The 21,153-nt window shown below is 36.0% G+C and overlaps 1 protein-coding gene across 3 annotated transcripts in view; it reads right to left on the reverse strand.

Moving 5' to 3' along the window:
* PIK3C2G (phosphatidylinositol-4-phosphate 3-kinase catalytic subunit type 2 gamma) overlaps positions 1-21,153 on the reverse strand; it is a 233,360-nt gene that overhangs the window by 67,421 nt on the left and 144,786 nt on the right. For all 3 annotated transcript variants that reach the window (XM_016197493.2, XM_016197491.2, XM_087813943.1), the window contains 4 exons: positions 20,279-20,371; positions 18,700-18,829; positions 14,131-14,267; positions 12,117-12,286 (listed from right to left, as the gene is read on the reverse strand). In XM_016197493.2, the coding sequence (XP_016052979.2) occupies positions 12,117-12,286; positions 14,131-14,267; positions 18,700-18,829; positions 20,279-20,371 (530 nt within the window). The remainder of the gene's footprint in view (positions 1-12,116; positions 12,287-14,130; positions 14,268-18,699; positions 18,830-20,278; positions 20,372-21,153) is intronic.

Below are 21,153 nucleotides of genomic sequence, written 5' to 3' on the forward strand. Positions count from 1 at the left end.
GATGTTGAAAACATGATATAGCATGTTCTAATCCTGGACCTGCCATATCTCATTTTCCTCATGTCTGAAATGAATAAGTAATATATAGCTCTTAGAATTGTTGTGAAGATTAATAGAGAAAATGTACACAGATTCCTGGCACATAGACAGGGCTACACACTTCTGAATTGCTATGATTAGAGGCTCTATGCAGAGGGAAGAGCCTGCAGGTCCTGTCAGCCAGGCTTCATATAGTTCTATCACAAGTTCTGTGGCCCTCAGCAAGTTACGTTTCTTCGTACCTCAGTTTCCTCCTCTGTAAAATGGGTCTAAGAGTACTGGACTCCTGGGATTAAATGGGTTACATTATATAAAACTTCTTAGAACACAGTGGGGCACACAGAAAGACCTCAATGATTGTTTAATACTATTATTAGTCCCAAAAGTAATAAAAGGGTTCTCAGAGCTGAACCTTGTCAGTAAAATATTTTCCTTCCTTCAAAGTTTAACTTACTCCCAGCTGCTCCATGTGATTAAATCTCATTCTTTGAATATGCAGCTGTTTGGTTGCATAAACCTGTAAGTATATCTTTGAATTTCGTAATATTTTTCACATATCACTCACCCATGTAATCATCATTATTTCTAACATTTTAGTAGAGTTTTAGCAATACCCCAGATTTTCACAATAAAAAAATCTTAATTTTATTAATAAGTTTTCCAATAGTTTTATCTTATTTTTTATATTACATTTACTATATTGAATGGAACTTCTGAAAAAATTTTAAGAGTCTTAAATTTACAATTTACTGAAATTATTTTTGCTTTTCTTTTCAACAGAGAAAAATGTTTCACCAAATTTATTTTCTCCTGGGGAGTTTTTGTAGTTATGCTCAAGTTTGTGTGGTAACACATTTCCTTCTTCCATAGCAACCACCATTATAAATCACATGAAGAAATACCATAGCAGAAAGTCAAATACACAAAAGAAACATCCAAATTAGAGACAATACAAACTCATAATAATACTGAAGAGCATAATTTTAGCTGTGTTTAAATATCACAGTCTAAATTTTCAGTGTGTTCAGCAATGTAAAATCCTGTATCTTTTCTGTATGATTTTACATGGCTAGGTTCTGAGCAATTTTTAAAATATGAAAATAAGACTAAAATTTTTCTATAAATGGCAAGAAGCCTCACAGGTAAAACAAAATCCTACCCCATTTCTACAGGCTGTAGGAGTCGTAGCTGGGATTTGTTCATCAGTCCACTGAAAAGGGAACCTAATCCAAGGTTGCAGAATTCATGTACTGCCCTGTCTCAAGTTTAAGCAATACTTATAAATCTGAGAAATAAATTGGTTGTGCCAAGAGGGAAGACTAGAAACTATTCGATCTCTTACAGTCTATACTGTTATTGAATTCTGAATCATATGTTCAAAATCTTTCATTTATAGTTGTACAAACACACCAAAACTTTTTTGTTGTGACTAACTACATTTGTCCAGATCAGTGGTTTTACCATGACTTGCCCAAGTTCTACCTGTTCCTGTTTTTGTCCCTTTTATCTTTTACCTGTATTCTTTCCCCCTTCTAGCCATGTTTTTCTCTCTCTCTCTCACCTGATGACTTAGATAATGATAAAAAAAAAATTCTTATAAGAAATCTTCTGTAATTAACCTATTCCTGGATGATTTCTCTCTTACTTTGCCTTACCTATTTACTTAGCCTTACAGCTAATATATTTTTTTCCTTCATAGTTTTTAGTAGTCTTATAAATTTTTTCCTAACAAATGATCTGTGTGATTTTCAAGGGTAGAAGAAATATTTTATCTTCATTTTTTTGTATTCTTAATGTCTCAAACAATATTTTAGTGATATGTTATATTAAATGAATGAAACAGTAAGTAAACATAACTCACACATTGAAAAACTTGTGATAATTTAACATTTATGTGGGAAGGCCATCTGAACAAATTTATTTGTTATGATTCTTTCATTTTGTTGTCAAAGTTAATCTTTTTATTAACATGATCAGTCTTTTGTTGAAATTATTATTCTGAAAAGTTGCTGAGAGTATTTTATATATTTCCAATATTGGTGAGAAATGAGTAGTAGTTTAAAAATGTACATATTTTGGGGACATTTAAGAATATTTCTATTACAGACAGTAATTATTAATGAGGCAAATAAATTTATCTGATATGGAAAATATCAAGACAATAATTTGCTGTTTGTTATTTCTTGTGCGTACACTTCCCTTTTAACCATACTCATGCTGTAGATATACTCTCTTTGTATAAAGCCATTAGGATACCAAGATCATTATCATCAAGCAATTACAGATTGCCGACTCAAACAACACAAAAGATATAAAGAGGCATTTCACAGAGGATGTGCAGATGGTAAATAAGCACATGAAAGGGTGTTCAACATTATTAGCCAATAAGAAAATGCAAATTAAAACCATATCTATCAGACTGGCTAAAATAAAAAGTTAATGACAATACCAAATTCTGGCAAGTATGTGAAGAAAGTAGATCACTCATACATTGATGGTGGGAATGTAAAATAGTACAGCCACAAAGGAAAACCACTTGGCAGTTACTTAAACGACAACATGCCACTACCATACAAGCCAGCAATTATACTTTTGGGCATTTGCCTCAGGGAAATAAAAACATATATTCATGTGAAGCAGTTTTTATTGTAATAGCTAGAATCTGGAAATGACCCAGATGCCCTTCAATGGGTGAATAATTAAACAAACTGTGGTATGTGTATACCATGGAATATTGTTTGTCAATAAAAGGAACAAGCTGTTGGTACACACAACACCTTGGATGGCTTTCTAGAGGATTATGCCATGTAAAAAAAGCCAATCTCAAAACGTTACATACTGTAGGATTCCATTTATATAATATCATTGAATGACATAATTATAGAAATAGAAAACAAGTTAGTGGTTGCCAGGGGATAAGATGGAGGGGGGGAGGGGTGGGGGAGGGGAAAGTGAGTGTGGCTACAAAAAGGAACATGAGGAATCCTGGGGCTAATGAAACTGTTCTGTATCAGGACTGTATCAATATCAGTATCAATATCCTGGTTATGCTATTGCACTATGATTTTATAAGATGTTTCCACTGGAGGCAACTAGTAAAGGGCACATAGGATCTCTTTGTATTATTTCTTACAACTGCTTGTGACTCTAGAATTACCCCAAACTCACATGTTTAATTAAAATGTGTGTGAGTCACCTGGAATAAGATATTGACAGAAGTCTCAGATGTAGCTGATACCAGTTAGGGACAGACTGTAGAGTAAGAAGAGAAAAGGGCTGAAATGAGTCTTGGGGAATCTTAGCATTTAGTGGCTTGGTGAAAAGGAATCATCCTGCACTGGATACTGAGAAGGAGAGAAAAACCTGAGAGCGATGAACATCATAGAAGACAAGTGAAGAGGGCATTTTAAGGAAGGAAGAGTCAACACCATTGAAATCTGCTGGTAACTGATATAAAATGACAAATGAATATTGTTCAATTTGACACTATGAAGGTCATTGTTGATTTTGTCAAACAAGGAAGAGTAAAACCAGGTCGAAGTGGTTATAGAATGGGAGGTAAGGAAAGGAGGCCAAGAGCTCAGACAACTCCTTCAGTAAGTCTGTCAAGGTGAACAAAATGACATGGAAACTGGGGGGTCTCAAATCCCCAAGGTTATTTAAACTTTGGCGAGACAAGGTCCAAAGCACAGATGGAGGGACTGACTTTAAAATGGAAAACAAATTATAACAAGAAAGAAGAAGTCTGTGAGTTTTGTACTGAGCAGAGAAGGAGACTATGTTCTGACTGTTTCTGTTTTCTCAGCAAAGTAGGAGGTATGGTCCTCTGCCTAAAGTCGAGAGAGGTAATAGTGAGTAGGAGAGACCTGATGTTTATCCTCTGAGGATAAAGTACAGATCACTGGGGGGACGGAGATACTGAGATGACCACGGAAGCATAGCGGGAGTGCTGGGCCGGGCCTGCCCTGCTGTGCTGATGTTTTCTTGTCGCTCGGCTGCTCTGATGGAGCACAGAGGAGGCAGAGGAGTGGGTTACGGCACAGCCCTATCTTCTTCCGCCTCCACACTTTGACCTCCAATACTCTCGACTATGGTCTATATTTTCCACTTCTTTTCCACTAATTTAAGTCCCACCCTTTCTTCCACATCCTGCTCATCTTCTGCTTCTGCTTGACAACTTGTCAACAACACCAGCTCTCACAGTGGGGACTGCCTTGTTCTAAAATACATCACCAAGGAAATGGACCAAGCAAGTTCATTGTAATGGATGCACTCTGAAATAGGTGAGGTGCTGTATCCTTAAAAAGGCTGTCTTTTATCTATTGAATGATTCTTTAAACAAATATGTACATTAAAAATGAATGCTGTTCGATTTTAAAGTATTGAGCACATAAGCTATTTGAGAACACAGTAATTCACAGAAACAGCTTCCTCAAATGTGAATTATGCAGCGTAGATAATAACACTGGCTTCATCCCAGCAGTTCAGGGTGGTCTTTGGCCATACCAAGCTCAATAGAATAGTCCTGGTGGGCTCAGAAAGCTAGAGTCACATCCCATGAGCCTTTAATTTCTATTAGCTTAAAGATTCCTATTACATTTTTTTTTGAGTATAAGAAAAAAACTAAAAGAGAGTAAGCAATTGTGCCTGCCATTTCATACATAAAAGAGCATATTGCCCATGGATGGGAAAATAGCCCTGCTTCTTTAACACTTGGTCTTAGTACAATCATCTTACATTTAATTGTAGTTGTTAAAGATTTGAATTTACTATATATCATAGCCATGAATTCAGGATCACTGTGTTATCTGGAACTAACTAAAGAAACAGCCATTTGTGCCAGTGCTGGAGAGAAAACAGAGTACATTAGGATTATTGAGAAATGGGAATATCAGTCTCCTACATGGCACCTACCCAAGGGTCCTAACACCTACTGCCTATGACTCTGGACAAGTTAAAACAACTCAGACTTCTCTCTGTCTTAGTTCTTATTTGTGAATTAAAGGGGATAACAGTAGCTACTTCAAAGAGTTCCTGTGAGGATTAATTAAACTAATGCATGTCAAGTATTTATGAAGCTTTAAGTGGTAATGCTGACTATTTCCTTTAGACTCTGATTCCTCACACTGGATGGTGCAGCATCACCAAGGAGCACTTGCTTCCTCTGCTCCCCGTGATAATCCACAGCAGTCTGAGAAGAGCTACATTTTAATATTGGTGATAAAGGCAGGGGATACAGAGAGTGGCATGGAAAGGCAGACGGCTCTAACAAGAATCTGTGACAGTAGAATCAATCTGCTGGGCTCTCTTCCTTTTGCAGTATACTTCATCTAGCATTTACTTGAGTAACCGATAAAGTCAGTAAATGGACATATACAAACTTAATCCCAGGTTTGAAAGGCTTGAATGTTTGACTATGTATTTGTACCCAGAACTAAAATGGGACTCAGTAATGAGGCACATTTTATTACTGAAATTGCTATTAGTTTCATACATTTCAAATGTTATTGTCCCCAGGAAATAGCATGGTAACATTAAAAGATATTGTTTTAAAATTTCCAAAAGTTGCAGACTCTCATCATAGTGAATGGTGACATTAGCATGCAAATAAATGACTACAGAGTGCTTTGAGAAATGTTTAAGCCTACACATCACCTGATGTCACAAACCACCTATATTTCAGAGAGCAAATTTTGCTACCCAACAGAAAAAACACAAGTCTCCTTTCTAATATCCATGAGTTAGTTGAGAAGGCAATTTGGAACATCCACTGGATAAGGCAGAACCTTGTATAATTAGACAACGCAGGAAATCTCAAATGTGAAATATAATGAGAACAGAAGGGTTCATGTACTATTACAGAAAGAACTTGTGACGCTCTGTGAGATCTCCAAGCTCTTGGCAATTATTAACGGAGGAGGCCCTCACAAATAATCTCTTAAATCTAAAACATAGTTTGTTTTTTCCCCCCCCAGTCTAGCCTCTTTTATAGATGTACTGTGAGTCCTAAATTAGCCTCTGGGAGGTTACTCATCTTTAACAGCCTCAGGTACACCATCTCTCTGATCTGAAAAGAGTAGTTAAAACAGCTACCTCTTCAAAACTATCAGTCCTACTTTCCTAAGTCTTGTATTTGGGGAGTGAGTTTATAGTAGATCAGGATTTAATGAAGACAGAGAGAGACTGGTCAACTCCTCCAAATTTCCATGTTTTTCACCCTTGAGCTTGAGTTCCAAGGAAAGTGTCCAATGATGCTTTACATGGAATTTCAGTGTCTGCGTGGAACAGAAGTTAGTGTGGTAACGAAGATGATCACAGCGATCACACTTGAGTGAAACTGGGTTGTGGTACCACACTTTAAATAGGGTTAGGTTCCAAAGTCAAGTTGGAGGTAAAAATCAAGAATAGTTCCAAGTTACCCCTGAAACATTGAAGTCACCCATAAAGTTACCATGTGCACAATCAAACATGGAATGGACATCTTATCTCTCACTAAGTTTCACACCAGGAGTGTTTCCCTCAGCATAGGATCAGGTACTGTTTCTTCAGTTGAACACCAGATGAAGTGCTTATACAAGGCTCATGTTCAGGAGGCATTTGCAGTCTTTCTTTAATCACTAGGCTCAGACTCGGGGCTCTGAAATGCTGATGTTGACAGGCACATTGTACCTTAGACCAGCTGGGGAGTCAGCACTTGAGCCTGCTATTTTAAGCATACTTTGTTCACAATGGGCATAGGCTCGCTGAGTGCAAGAAGGCAGAATCCTTACACTGCTATTTAAGTTGTTCTCTCCCTCTCGCCTCCCCTCTGCCATTTCTCTCCTTTTATTCCCTCTCTCTCACAAACTTTCATCCTTTCTCAATCATACCTCACTCTTTTCATCTGGAAACCTACAATTCTCTCTTTGAATAAAATTCATGTTTTTTTTTTAAACTAGAGGAATTTTTTTTTTTTTTTTTTTTAACTTCTCATGGGAGGTGGGTAGATAGATATAAAGGAGTTTACTTAAAAGAAACCAGGTGATAAAATAGTGGAATGATGAGGTGAAGTAGAAGAGGGAGAAATAATAGCAGAAACGGGAATGACAACAAACTTTATTTCCTGAAATAGCCTATGTGAGAGTGCTTTGAAAATCCAAAGCACTATTCAAATGCTAGGTGTAGTTTGCTTAGAATTAACTTTGTGATTAGTGAAGCCTTTGTGATACTTTATAGTATACCTATTTTTTTAAAAAAGTATTTCATTGTGGTAGGAAAAAACAAAATTTTCCATCTTAACCATTTATAAGTGTACGGTTCAGTGGTATTAAAATATTCATAACATTGTGCAAACATCACTGCCAGCCATCTCCATAATTCTTTTCATCTTATAAAACTGAAACTCCATACTCATTGAACAACAACTCCCAATTCCTCTCTTCTCCTAAATCCTGGCCAACACCACTTAACTTTTTGTCTCTATGATTCTGACTACTCTAAGTACCTTATGTAAGTGGGAGCATTTAGTATTTGCCTTTTTATGACTGGCTTATTTTGTTTAGCATAACGTCCTCAAGGTTCACCCATGTTGTAGCATGTGTCAGAATTTTCTTATTTTAAGGCTAAATAATATTCTATTTGTATGTCTATACCACATTCTGCTCACCCATCCACCTGCTGATGGACACTTGGGTTGCTTCTACATTTTAGTTACTGTGAATAATGATGCTAAGAACATGGGTGTACAAATAACTGTTTGAGTCCCTGCTTTCAATTCTTTGGGGTATATACCCAGAAATGAAATTGCTACAACATTTGGTAATTCTATTTTTATATTTTTAGGGAAAAGCCACACTATTTTCCACAGCAGCTGTACCATTTTATATTCCGTCTAACGTTGCACAGGGGTTCCACTTATCCACATCCTTGCTGACACGTTGTTTCCTATTTTTTGGTGGAAGCCATCCTCATGGGTATGAGGTGGTGTGTCTCAAAGCTGAGTCTTATCCCCCAGACTCCCACATGTAGAGGGGCCACTAGATAAAAATCCCTTGGTAGATTTCCAGTTATAAAACAGAATATGTCAAGTTCTTAAGAATTTTATCTTCAGAAAAATTATACTTTCTCAGGTCAAGAAATATAAAGTTTATGGCAATTTTATAGTGATCAACCAAGATTGAGCCCTTGCTAAGTGTCAGGTACTAGCTAGGTGCTTAAGATACAAAGACGTCCTTAAGACACTCACAGTTGGAGTTATTAGAAAGTCTATATTTCTTCTAGAAAATTTAGATGAGGCCTTCTTTGAGTAAAAAGAACCACAATGTTTCTTATTAAACAATCGTGTGAATAACAAACTAGTAAGCCTCATAATTTCAAAGAACACTAAGATAGTAATTAAAGCATGTGGAAGGTCATTAACACCTACATAGCCTTTGGATTATTATGAATATTGCGCTAAGCCAGAATGATTGGAGCAAGACAAAAATTAATCTTTTAATCTGCTAAGGGAGTTTTGTTTTCCAAAGATGGCTTTAAGTTGAGAATATTTAGAATATAAGCATAATAATGCTCAGATTAGAAATTAAACATTAAAAAATCTTTAAATCAGTGGTAATTAACTATTGAAGATAATGTCAAAATGGTCATAGATACTTGAAAAGGATATAAACCATGTCGTAAGAGGACAGATATATAATATTTTGATGATCCTGATATAAATAATTTAATAGGAACAGAGTTTGCATTTTATTTTGTTGAGTTCCGGAATTATTTTTCATCTGTTTTAAATGGATGTATGTCCTATTATGTGGTGGTAGTGGTAAATATTTGATAACTAGCTCACTTTTTTTTTTTAAGGAAAAAAAAAGCTATGATTTGTGACATTTGTCAATTTTCATCGTGTATATATTCCCACTATGGCTACCCAATGTGATGTCACTGAAAGTGGAGTTGAGTAGTAGACACAATAGGCTCTTGCAAGCTGATCCAGCACATCTCTGCTTATGTCTAAAGTTATTTCTGAAGTCAAGGATGATATGTTGAAATATGTTACAATCTAACTAAACCTGACAGGTAGCTTAATCTGGTCTGTCAGTTAACAAACCTCAAAGTCAGAGAACTTAAAGGACTAATAGTTCAGTTTTTTACTTTCAAAGCCCATACTTTAAAAAGCACCAAAAAACAAGATGCATTGATAATTTTAAATGAAAGAAACAGTTGTCACCTAGAGACACAGTCTCTTGTCACTTCATTTGGAATACTTACATTATAATTAATTACTATAAACATGCATAGAACCTTCAGTGTTAGGCACTGGTCTAAGCCCTTTACATATAACAATTAATTTAATCTTCAAAGCAAATCTGTTTTATAGATGATTAAGCTGAGGCACAGACAAGCTATTTGTTTAAGGTCACATCATTAGCACATGTTAGCATCAGATTTAAAAAAAAATACAGTCTATCTCCAGGGTACCTGACCTTAACCACTGCTCATATAGCCTCTAAAAATATCTAGAAAAAGAGCTTCAAGAAAGACCTCATGTAAGTCTAGTATTATCAAAACAAAAGATGATCTAGACTGTGGAAATATACTCTGAAAAACTAAAGTATGAAACAATGAGTTTGGAGAGCAATGAACATCACCAATAAAGACCTTACTTAAGTTTTCCTCTAAAAGAGAGTCATTAAAAAAAAATGAGTTGAAATTTAAAGTTTATTACAAGAGTATCTTTTAGGTAATAAAAAATTACTATATAGAAATCATTGTTACAGGGGAACTATGAGTGAAAAATTGTGTATGCATAATCAAACCACTTTAATTTGAATCTCTGTGAGAGAAAATAGAGCAATGAAGAGAATTATTAATCAATACTTCAGAAGAAAAACAAATATGTTTCAGAAAGTTGGTGAAATTTGTCAGTATTTTCATTATAGGGATTAGCCACATTTCCCCAGAATCATTAAGGAATGTCTTAATGAATCCTCCCATGATTGAATCTACTGTTGTAAGTCCTCTTTATCTAATCACATAATTAAAACCAATAAGGAAAGATTGTTTGTTTATGTACAAGATGTGAAAATCTTCATATTCATTACCGAAATGTGATTTTTTCTTTTTCCTTTCTTCAAAGTTAGAAAGTCCACAAGAGCCTCAGATTTGGTCTAAGCATGAAGATGGTGGAATTCCAGAGAATGGAATTCAGAGGAATGGTTCAGGGACACCTGGGCAAGGAATCCAAAGGAGAGTGATGCTGGGCTGACTCATGCGGAGAACCCAATATTTGCAAACATTTCCTAAACAGAATCACACAGATGGTGGTGCGAGATGTTCTGGAATGGTGATGTAAGCATGAGTATAAAAGGGCAATGACCCAGCAAGAAATCAGTTTTATTCCCAAAGATCCATATTATATAGTTTATGTTGGCGTTTTGATACCAGATTATGGCCATCTGGAGAAAGTTCATCACATTATATTGTAGCAGACATTATTATTTCTTCTATTGAGGAGCTGTTTTTAGCTAAAATGACTGATTTGTCTTTGGAATGGACTGATCCCATTTCTATTTTTATATGAAGTCTCTTTTTAAAGCAAGGGACTTTTGGTCTTGTACTTCTGGTTTCCTTGCCTCCAGCTTAAATAAAATAAAACAAAAACCTATTCATCTGACAGTCTTTTCCTTTCCAGTAAATTATATGATTATTTGCTAAAGCTGAAAACCCAGGAGTCATCCTAGAATCTTTTCTATTCTTCTCACCCACTGAGCCCTTCCCCCAGCCCAATCAATTAGCAGGTTCTGTGGCTCACTCCAAAATATATTCTGAATCTATCAGTTTTGACCATTTTTTACCATTAAAGTCTTGCCCTAACTATTGCAGTAGCCTCCTGACTGGCCTCATTACTTCACCGGACGGTAGGAGAGAGCTTTGAATTCCACTGAAGTCCATCAGTGGTCTGCCCCTGGACTTAAATAAAAGCCAACCTCCCTACTATGTCCTCAGTGCCCTACTTGCCTTGGCCTCCACCAGGCTCCTCACCTTTACCTCCTCCTGTCTGCCCCTCTCCACCCCACCGACGGGCCCCAGGCTTTCTTGTCGTCCCTGGAGCATGCCATGCTTACCCTGATGCTGATGGTTGTAGTTTTGCTTTTCTCTCGTCTCATGGATCTCCACAAAGTTGCCACTCATTACATAGCTGTCTTTCACCTCTTCCAAGAGGCTTCTTTCAAACAGTATCTGTGCCTCAGTCACTTTCTATACCATTTCTCGGGGTGGCTCACTGGTTAGAGCATCGGCATGCATGCTGAAGGGTCTTGGGTTTGATTCCCAGTCAAGGGCACATACCTTGGTCGCAAGTTTGATTCCCAGCCCCGGCCGGTGTGCATGGGGAAACAACCAGTTGATTGTCTCTCTCACATTGATGTTTTTCTCTCTATCTCCCTCTCCCTCTTTCCCTCCACTCTCTCTAAAAATCAGTGGAAAAAATATCCTATTGTGAGGATTAACAAAATAAAAAAATAAGAAATTAAACTCTTTATTTCCTCATGTTATTTCTTTGCATGTTAACTTGTTCAATGCCTGTCATCTCTAGTAGAAAGAGATCAGGCTTGTATGTAACTTGTTTAATGTTGTAGCTCCACATTACTGATTGGTAGGTGCTCACTAAATACATTTAGAATGATTCAAGGATGATTGGGGCCAGGAAGTGTGCTAGTTTTATAATAAGGGGACTAGGCATAGTGAATGCTATGGGCAATATACCAGATGCATTGAGGCCATAAACTTATGCCTCACTGACCATTCATGGTTTATTAAAAAACCCAAAATACTGTATTTCAGATAATTCAGACTAGAGCAGGGTTAGTATCTCATGGGAGATGGCCGATTTAGTCCACTAACTATTTTAGGAAACTAATTTTTCCATTAACAATCTATTGAAAAAAAATTTCCTTCAGTTTATTAGATCTATAATTATGTTCATGTTATCTTCAGAGGTTTGAGAGATGGGGAGCAAGTCATCTGCTGGGTTTCTATGTAGTAGTTTTTTTCACTCTAGGACATTACTTAATTACTGTAACAAAAGTTATTTGCGCACTAACCTTTTTATCCCTCCGAATGTTTGTGCATGACCTAAAATTTTTCCAAAGTCAATATGAAACATGTGGCCTGATTTCGTCAGCATGATATTGTCGTTGTGACGGTCACAGACTCCCAGGATGAACGTAACCACACACCAGCCGGCACAGGAATAGAAAAAGTTCGCCAAGGCCTAATTAGTTGAAAACAATAACACAAAAATAACACGTATATAGAATGAGCAAGTGCATTCACAGCAAAGCTAATGGTAAAAAGTATGATGAAAGCAAAATTACATAATGAAGAACCACTTCTGCATTTCAGCTGAGAGAAGGGTTATGATAAAATAACATTCTTGATATGCTGCAGAAGAACACGAAGTGATATCTTCTTTAGCCTAATAGATACATGTTTTCATTGAAGTTGGGGAAAATATCTTTCATTTGTTGGAGCTAGTTTTCAGAATTTCTAGAGAGGATTCCTAGTGTGATTTTTTTTATGTCTCAAATATACAATATTGAATGATTTTTTTGAATGTAAAAGAAGAAACAATATGGCCTAATATTTCCTATCCCCGGAGAAATTTAAAATATCAGCTGTTTAATATTTGAATTTTTAACACAGAAAAAGCTATGTTGGGATATCTGTAACATTTTATGTTTATCCTTGCAAATAGGTCACCCAGTTCATGTCTGAAAGTGTTTTGGTATAGTATATATCAATGAATGCTTGTGCGGGTGGAAACAGATTACTGTTAAGTCGATTGTAGCTTCTGTTTCTTTAATCAGCAGAGGCGTCTGGCCAAAATGATTCTTTGTTTTCAAAATGGTCTCCTGGTATGTATCATTTTCATCAAGGATGCAACCATGAGTACCCTTGGTGTAACCATGAGTGATTGGTTGAGCCATGGCTATGAGTTTCCTCGAATGGTATGGCTGACTTGCTGGACTGAGAGTCTATGTCACTGGACTACATGCCGGGACAACTTACTTCCAGGTATCCTAAGTATCTGGGCAAGTCACATAATTTGTCTGTCTAGATTTTCTTCATTTACAGAGTGAAGATAAAATATGTTTTTCACATTGTGGCTGTGAAGAGCAAATGTATATGGAAACACCTAAAACAGTACAACACCAGAGATTTGTGCAAAACTCAAGTTACAATTCAGAAAATGACTAAAAATAGATTTCAAGATAACACCTAATTCTTTGTTATTTGGCCTTCCAAAGCCTATATTTTGCTCCACTCCAATCTCACAGGAGTCTGGAATAGGTGAACTCTTGGGTCTCTCTATCATGACCCATGTTAGTAGGTGACAGATCATCCCACTTGCCCAGGACAGAGGGGTTTCCTAGTATGAGGAAATTTCAGTGCTTAGGACAGTTCTGAGCAAGTCTAATGCTGGCTCATATTGTAGCTTTGTGTGAATTAGCATTTAGGTGCTTCTGCCTCTGGGTGGACCCAGATATACCAGTTAATGTCTCGACAAGTAGAACAAGGCCTAGCTCTAAATGACTCCCCTTAGCCAGGAGCCCTGGACAGAGCCTGCACAACTGAACCCTGCTGGCCAGATGCCAAGATGAAGTAAAGTGGGGAAAATGTTCGAAGTCAAATAAAACAGTATGTTTTGTAAAGTACTGAGATATAAAAAATTGAAACTCTATTATGCATTTTGCAAACATTGAAAGAATAAGGCATGAAAAAGTAGAGCTTGGCAGAAGAAATGTATTGCAAAGGAAGGAGGGGGATTTCTAGAAATTGGAGATTGTGTACAAATAGGCAGAGGTAAGTTGAAGGAAGTAGTTGAAAGAGCATCATCTTAGGTGAGAGAAGGGAGGCAGTTGAACAAAGAAAGTCTTTATTGATAGACTCGAATTTTACCTAGAAGGAAAACCAAACACAGAAATTTGTACCTAGTTTATATAACATTTAAACTGGGTCATTATCACTAGGCTGATGACTGAGTGACTTAGAACTCAAGGATTTAAATATTCTTATTTAAGTACATTATGTAAAATCCACTCTAGCAGGACAAACCTTTTCATAATCCACCTTTAAGTGGTTGTGATGACTGAACCACTTTTTGATTGTATTTTCCTTCAGTGGTCCCATCAGTCCAGCGTGGCGGTGGATCTTTGCTAAGGTTACAGCATCAGGCACCATCTGCACCAATCCTGCATGAGAAAAAAAGGGCTTATGGAAATAATTCTTTCTTCACAGGATGAGGGATGCTTAGAAAATACATCTTTATCTAGGTAACAATAGTTGCCAGCACAACTTAGATTACCATCTTCCTTTCCAAATCTTTTCTGAAGGAGCCTCATCTCGATGGACTCCCTTCTAATTTTTCCTAAATCCTGGGGAGCAATGAGGCTACTTGTAGTGTTTGGATCAGATGTGCCAAAACAGCTTTAATATTTTTTTCTAGAACTACAGTAGAGAGTCAATTTAGATGTCCTCAGAGACCCCACTGGGTCTATAGTGGGTTAATTAATGTATGGTTTGCGCTGTTTAAGGGAGGGCATTCAAACTTGTACAACAAGTTTGGTAAGCAAACCAAATGTAATCTTCATAACAAATATTTACAATATATTATAAAAATCAATGTTCAGGTTCATAAAAGCGTCATGTTAAATGGTCATTTTCTAAGAGTGAATGCAACAACTAGGCAGTAAACAGGTAGAGAGTCACCTGCCTCTTCCTTCTCAGTCAACATTAAAGATAAACTATGATTATCATTTTTTTTAAAGGGAGCATATATTGACTGAACTTCAGTAGGACCTTTGCCCCACTGGCTATGTATCCATTAAGGCTTCTTTTTCATTGTGTTCATAAGGTTATTGAAATGTAAATATTTCCAACCCACTGATTTTTATCCTGTTTAGAACAGCAATTTAAACCCAGTGTTTAAAACTATCCTAGGACGAATGTCCACAAAACAACCTGTAATGCAGTTCTATAAATAAAGCCATTGAAAGACACTTCTGGTTTCTACCATTATGACATCTACAAGAGCTGCAAACTCAAATTCCCAAAAGGACCAGGAACACAAATGTAATTATATGAAAAGAGAGATGGTTGAGTTTTTAAAATTGACTATTTATGGTCTACCTTGAAAACATTCAAATTAAACACCAACAAACAGATAACAGTGATGGTAAACAAAACACTTCTCTGTGCTGGATTTGGCCAGTGGCACAGTGGCAAATGGTCGCAGCCTTAATCTCTTTTAATATCCAATAGCCCAGCTGTGACCATTAGGCATCTACATTGCTGGATCAGAAAGAACCTTAAACAGGGGGAGTGCGATTTATACCATGGAATACTATGCAGCTGTAAAAAAGAAGGACCTCTTACCCTTTGTGACAGCACGGATGGGTCTGGAAAATATTATGCTAAGTGAAATTAGCCAGGCAGAGAAAGACACGTATCACATGATTTCACTCATATGTGGAATCTAATGAACAAAATAAACTGATGGACAAAATACATCCAGAAACTTGGAAGCAATGCAACAGACTGAAGAATCTCAGAGGGAAGGTGGGAGTGCGGGGGTGGGTGGGTGGGAAGAGATTAACCGAAGAATTTATATGCATAACCCATGGACATAGACAATAGTGTGTCAAAGGCCTGGGATGGGGGCAGGGTGGAAGGGGTCAATGGGGAAAAAAGGGGACATCTGTAATATTTTCATCAATACAGATAATTAAAACAAACAAATGTGGGGAATGGGAATTAAATGCTGCAAATATAACGTATGAAACCTATATGTTAAAAGAAAGAAAAGGGAAAAAAGAAAGAGAAACAATACCCCAGAGATAAATCCTGGATCCTGGGTACATATGTAATATCATAACACCCCTACCTCCTCCTTCAACAGTATTTGGCTCTTGTGTAGGTTTTGTTCACATGTATTAAGTATGATAGCAAATGTAAAGCCTTACATTGAGTAGTAATGGAATTACTGAAAATGTCCCTCCTCATTTTTCCAGTTCCTCTACGTAACATTTCTTAAAGGAAAATTACCTCTTCCTGGTTCCCAAGTGTTTCACTGCAGCCTCACATCTGGCCATGCCCGAGATTAGGACTTAGATTATTATGCCCTTTGGATACTACACTATAGCAATATCAGTTACTTTTCTGACCACATTTGTCTTCAGGGAGTTAATCTTTTCTAAATCCCAAGTCATTTATCATAAGCCTTGCATTGCTGACTACTCAGAAAACCTTGTACCTAATTTATAACAATCATGATAGCTAAATTCTGCCTATTAATTAAAACCATAAATTACATTTTATACATTTTAAGCTAGTACGTATCATACACCTTTTAAATGCTTCTAACATAATTCCGTGCAAATAGAGTAATATGTGTGGTTCCGTTCTTACAGTCCTTTAATGTAGTGTTTCTCAAATTTTAATGCACGTATATATCAGTTGGGGATCTTGTGAAAATGTAGGTTTTGATTCAGTAGGAAGGGGGTGGGGCCTGAGGTTCTGTATTTCTAACAAATCCTCAAGGGATGTCCATACTGCTGATCCATGGGTCATACTTTAAGTAGCAAGCTTCTTAAGAACAAAACTTTTCAAGGTGACACCATGAAAGGCAGTGGCTCTCAAAAAGGGGTGCAGTTTCTTCAATCACCAAGACTTGACCACTCCCGGCCCCGCCCCCACCCCGCCCCCAGTAGAGAGCCTGACTTAGTACCCTGGTTTGGGCCTTATTAGATTTGTTCCTCCATTTCCCCTAAGTAATTTTTATGCCAATGAAATTTGGAGAGCCAGAAATAAATTATAAATAATTTTTTTCTGATAGTCACTTCTAAAGTCTTAGGACATTATATACAAATTAGTCATGAGAATTATAATCAACAATAATGTTGATAAAGTCACGTAAATGTCTGGTCTGGAGTATACTTGACTTAAGGGCCAAGAGCTCGTTTTAGTATTCTCTACCTTACTTTGTGACATTCCCTGAGAATAGTAGATATTCATTAAGCCTTGGAACATGATTAAAAATGCAACCAAAAAATGACATTTGCTTTAATGATTTCTATTTTTCTTGAAGAAATAATTTGCTACTATAATGCCATTTGAAATTTTACAACTATAGAAGATTGCTGGTAGATGGGGGAAGAATAACTTTGATTTATGACACCTGCAACTTTGGGCAAGTCTACAGTTATTTTTTTGCTGAATCATTTTATTAATTTCAAAAGATTTAGCCTCTGTTATATTTTATTGTTGTAAACTGAGAAATGAGTAGATAGAACTGAAGAATTCCATGGAGGTCAGTGATGTATTCAATTTCTGAAAAAAAGGTGATCCATGTGACATCATAAAGCTCACCTCGGCTCATCTAGTTTTATTCTTACACTTTCAACATATTAGGCTATGAAAGAATTAGGTCACATGAGAAAAGAGGAGTAAAACTCAAGGAATAAATGGATCTCAGAGTAGCAATGATAAAAGACTATTTTAGGAACTAGAGCTTTAGAAAGTGTTCATGGATGGGACACTTGGCATGGAAGCAATAGCCCTATTATAAGAATCAAAATAATTGGATTGTATGACAATAGAGTCATACTGAAATTCAAGTTGTAAGTTAAACTAACTAGAAGGTGCTTCCATTCTTTGCTTCTAAAATCTCAAATCACAATAGGCTGGGGTACTGAGCCTAGTGGTGGGATGTCAGGAACTGGAGAGGCAGGTTTGCTTTAGTGATGATGAGTTTAAATTGTAGCTCTGCTTGAATGAAAAAAAAAAAAGACTACATGGCCCTAGGTCCTTTTTCTAGTTGTATGATTTTTTTATTCCTTTGTTTATTCAGAATTATCTGCTATAATTCATACCAATTACTTTAATGAAATTCTAAGTAGCAATGGCCACATGTAAAAAAGATATCTTAATAATTATTATTTTTATTTAGCATGATTGTAATTGAATATAACTTTTACCCCTGATGTTTTGCTAATAATTTAGATGGGCCACTGACATTATTTCCATTGGTAATGTGTATAAATGTAACTATATTCCCATAATAATGTTTTAGGTTTTATAAGGAAAAAGCAACGCTGAAGTATGTTCAAAGTTTGCATGTATGGTCACCTTTGACTGTTAATATTAATTGTATTTTACTCCAAAGTCTTTTAGAAATTAAGCGCAGGTTTATAATATATTTAGAATTTTTAGAACCCCTTTAAGCATTTGCAACTTGGCAAATTTTGCATCAATAGGCAACAATTGTGGTGTTTTTTGTTTTTTTTTAATGAGTAGGCTTTTCTATTATCATCTTGAAAAAAGAGAAAAAATAGGAGTTAGTTATTAATTAGCTAACTGTTAAAGACACACACAAAAAGATCACAGTTAACATTTGGGTTGTCAAGTTTCTCATTAATATCTAAAAAGACGTTATGCATTTTGTAAGTTAATTTGGCTTATCGTTTTTGAAAATAATTATTTTTAAAAAAGGATGACTATGTGTAGTTCTTTGGCTTTTAAAATGTATAGCCTAAAATGAGTGCTGTGGAAAGTTTGGTGGCATTTTACCAGTGGAAAGTATGACATAAATAACGTACGTCAACCCACCGTCTAATCTATACTGACCTTGGCCTTTTCCCGTGGACAGACATCTATAAATGATCATTTGCATATCCAGGCCCTCCTGCAGCCAAATATTGTCCATCATTTGGACAATCTGCAGAACAAGCATATCCTGACGAAGATCATCTCCGGCCTGTTAAAAACAAAATGATAGACTCTGGGTTTCTCTTTGAATTCCCTTAATAGCTTTCAAATATAATATATGTCATTTCTTTCCTTGAATACATTTTTAGCCTGACTTAGAGTGGCTTCAATTATTTTATTAGCACTAACAGTTCCTTGTGTTTCTGACAGAAGATCAAAGGGAATGAGAATTTCCCCTTAAGTGACTACAGAAGCTATAGCCATCAAATTAGAAGCTGCTTGGAATGCTATTCCCTGATAATCTTTCAGTTTATTATCCACGTTTGCAGCATCTTAGACTCAAAGTCTAGCGAAGAAAGGCTGAATGAAGGTTCATCCACATTTCAAGCTCAGCCAAGAGAGAGTTAAGTGCAACATTATTTGTATGCCATAAATTTATGCTCTGATAAACAGAATATCAAGAGCTTCTCGACTAGGAGGAGAAACGGCACACATGTGATTCATCCGACTCTGACTCACTGGCTCCTCTTGTTATGAGGACAGCAGAAAAGTCTTCAGAGTAAATGGCCCTTGATAAAAATAAGAAATGATGAAGGGGAGATTTTTCTAGCGTTGGTGAAAGAAATGGAATATGTCCAAGGGGAAAGAAAAGTTCTATGCTTTTAAACTAAAAAGAATTTTTATTTTGAAACTGCTTTCTAAATTACATGCAGAAAATTATGCCAACATGAGATTCCATGTTGTTTTTTTCCCTTCAGCAAATATGCAGTGTCATTGGAACACGATTGCTTGAGGTTACACAGTTCAGAGAAAAAGTATGGGTGTCCTAACTATTATCCTAAAAAATAATCAGAATCCACCAAAAATATCACTCTCTGAGACTTTGTTGTCAGGTTTGGCTGCATAATTGATTAAACTAGCTGGATGAATGGCAAATTCTTAGTTTTTTTTTTTAGTTTTTTCTTTACTCTCTTTTTCCTACCTGTCTATAACCATTTACTGTTTTCACGTGGGATTCACGATAACGACTGATATGGCTCATATTTATGTTTTATTTAAAAAGAAAACAACAACCCAAATTGCTAAAATAAGCACGTGCTTGCAGATAAGAATTTTATGCTAAATTAATTTATAGCATTTGAGTGGCAGGTAATTTTGATTCTAATTTAGCATTTAGGCCAAAAGAAAGCTCCCCGCCTAGGGTCTGGCCACATATTCTGTTTTCTGTACTACTCAAAAGTGATTGTATAATTTTGTTTATTGAAACACATTTCCTTAAGTTTTGCACTGAAGGTTCATTGACTTTAAGCCAGTAATGTTTGATATATTGCCAATCATAGTTTGGCTTGTACTATAATTCTGCAAAAATGCAAAATAAAAAATAACTGGAATCTTCTGTGTTGTTGCCAGAAGAAAATAGCTACAGTAATTTTTTTGTAGGTAATAAATCAATATCTCTACCAATGTAATCATTTTGATGCTTTTGGAGTTACTGTACCTTAAAAATGATGCTGATATTTTTGCCCATTGGATTAGCATTGATGAAAGTAATCTTCAATGGCAAAGCATTAGATGTGAAATATGAACATGCCTATAAGAGAAGAGAAAATGGTGAGCAAAATAAAAAGAACATTTTCCTGGAAATCATGGCCCCTTACAGAATTTATTTGAGAAAATATAACACATATGAGTAATTTCTACACTTTGGAACAAAGAAACTTATTTATTTTAAAAAAAAAACAACTTTAGTTTTACCAACCAAAGCCTTTACTTGTGAAATGAAAAGCCAGCTTTTTGGCAGGTCATAAATCTTCAACTACATTTTTTCTCACTAAACAGTGGTACTATGTCGGGGATTTAAATAAAGTAGTATGTAGGTATTGTGCTTATGCTAGTTGGTTAATATCTAAAAGATAAAATTGTTATTTAAAAAAAATTATTTCCTTTTAATTATTTCTGCTCTGCAGCATACTGAGGAAACATAGGTATAGAGTTAAGAAAGCCCTGAATGAGTTCAAATTTGGATTCTGTAACTTATTAGCTGTAAGACCTTGGGCAAGGTACTAAAATGTTTGTATCTCACCGTCAAATGGGGTTAACAGCCCCTACCTCACCATGTTTGCAATAGATATATGAGCTAATGGATATAAAATACCCTTTATAGTGCCTGACATTAATTAGGTAGTTCAAAAAATTAATGCATTCTTTCCCCCTTTTTATTAATGAATATTTTATTACCTTTAAAAATGAGTACAACATATATTTTCTCTTTTCATTTCTTTCAATTACATTTTGCATTTCTATTTTTAGCTTTACAATATTGATTACTTTTCTTTAACTTCCCTTACTGCTTATTTTCTTCATATGTTCTTA

This window comes from Miniopterus natalensis, chromosome 2 (genome assembly GCF_054644295.1).
Source record: "Miniopterus natalensis isolate mMinNat1 chromosome 2, mMinNat1.hap1, whole genome shotgun sequence".
NCBI classification, from domain to species: Eukaryota; Metazoa; Chordata; class Mammalia; order Chiroptera; family Miniopteridae; genus Miniopterus; species Miniopterus natalensis.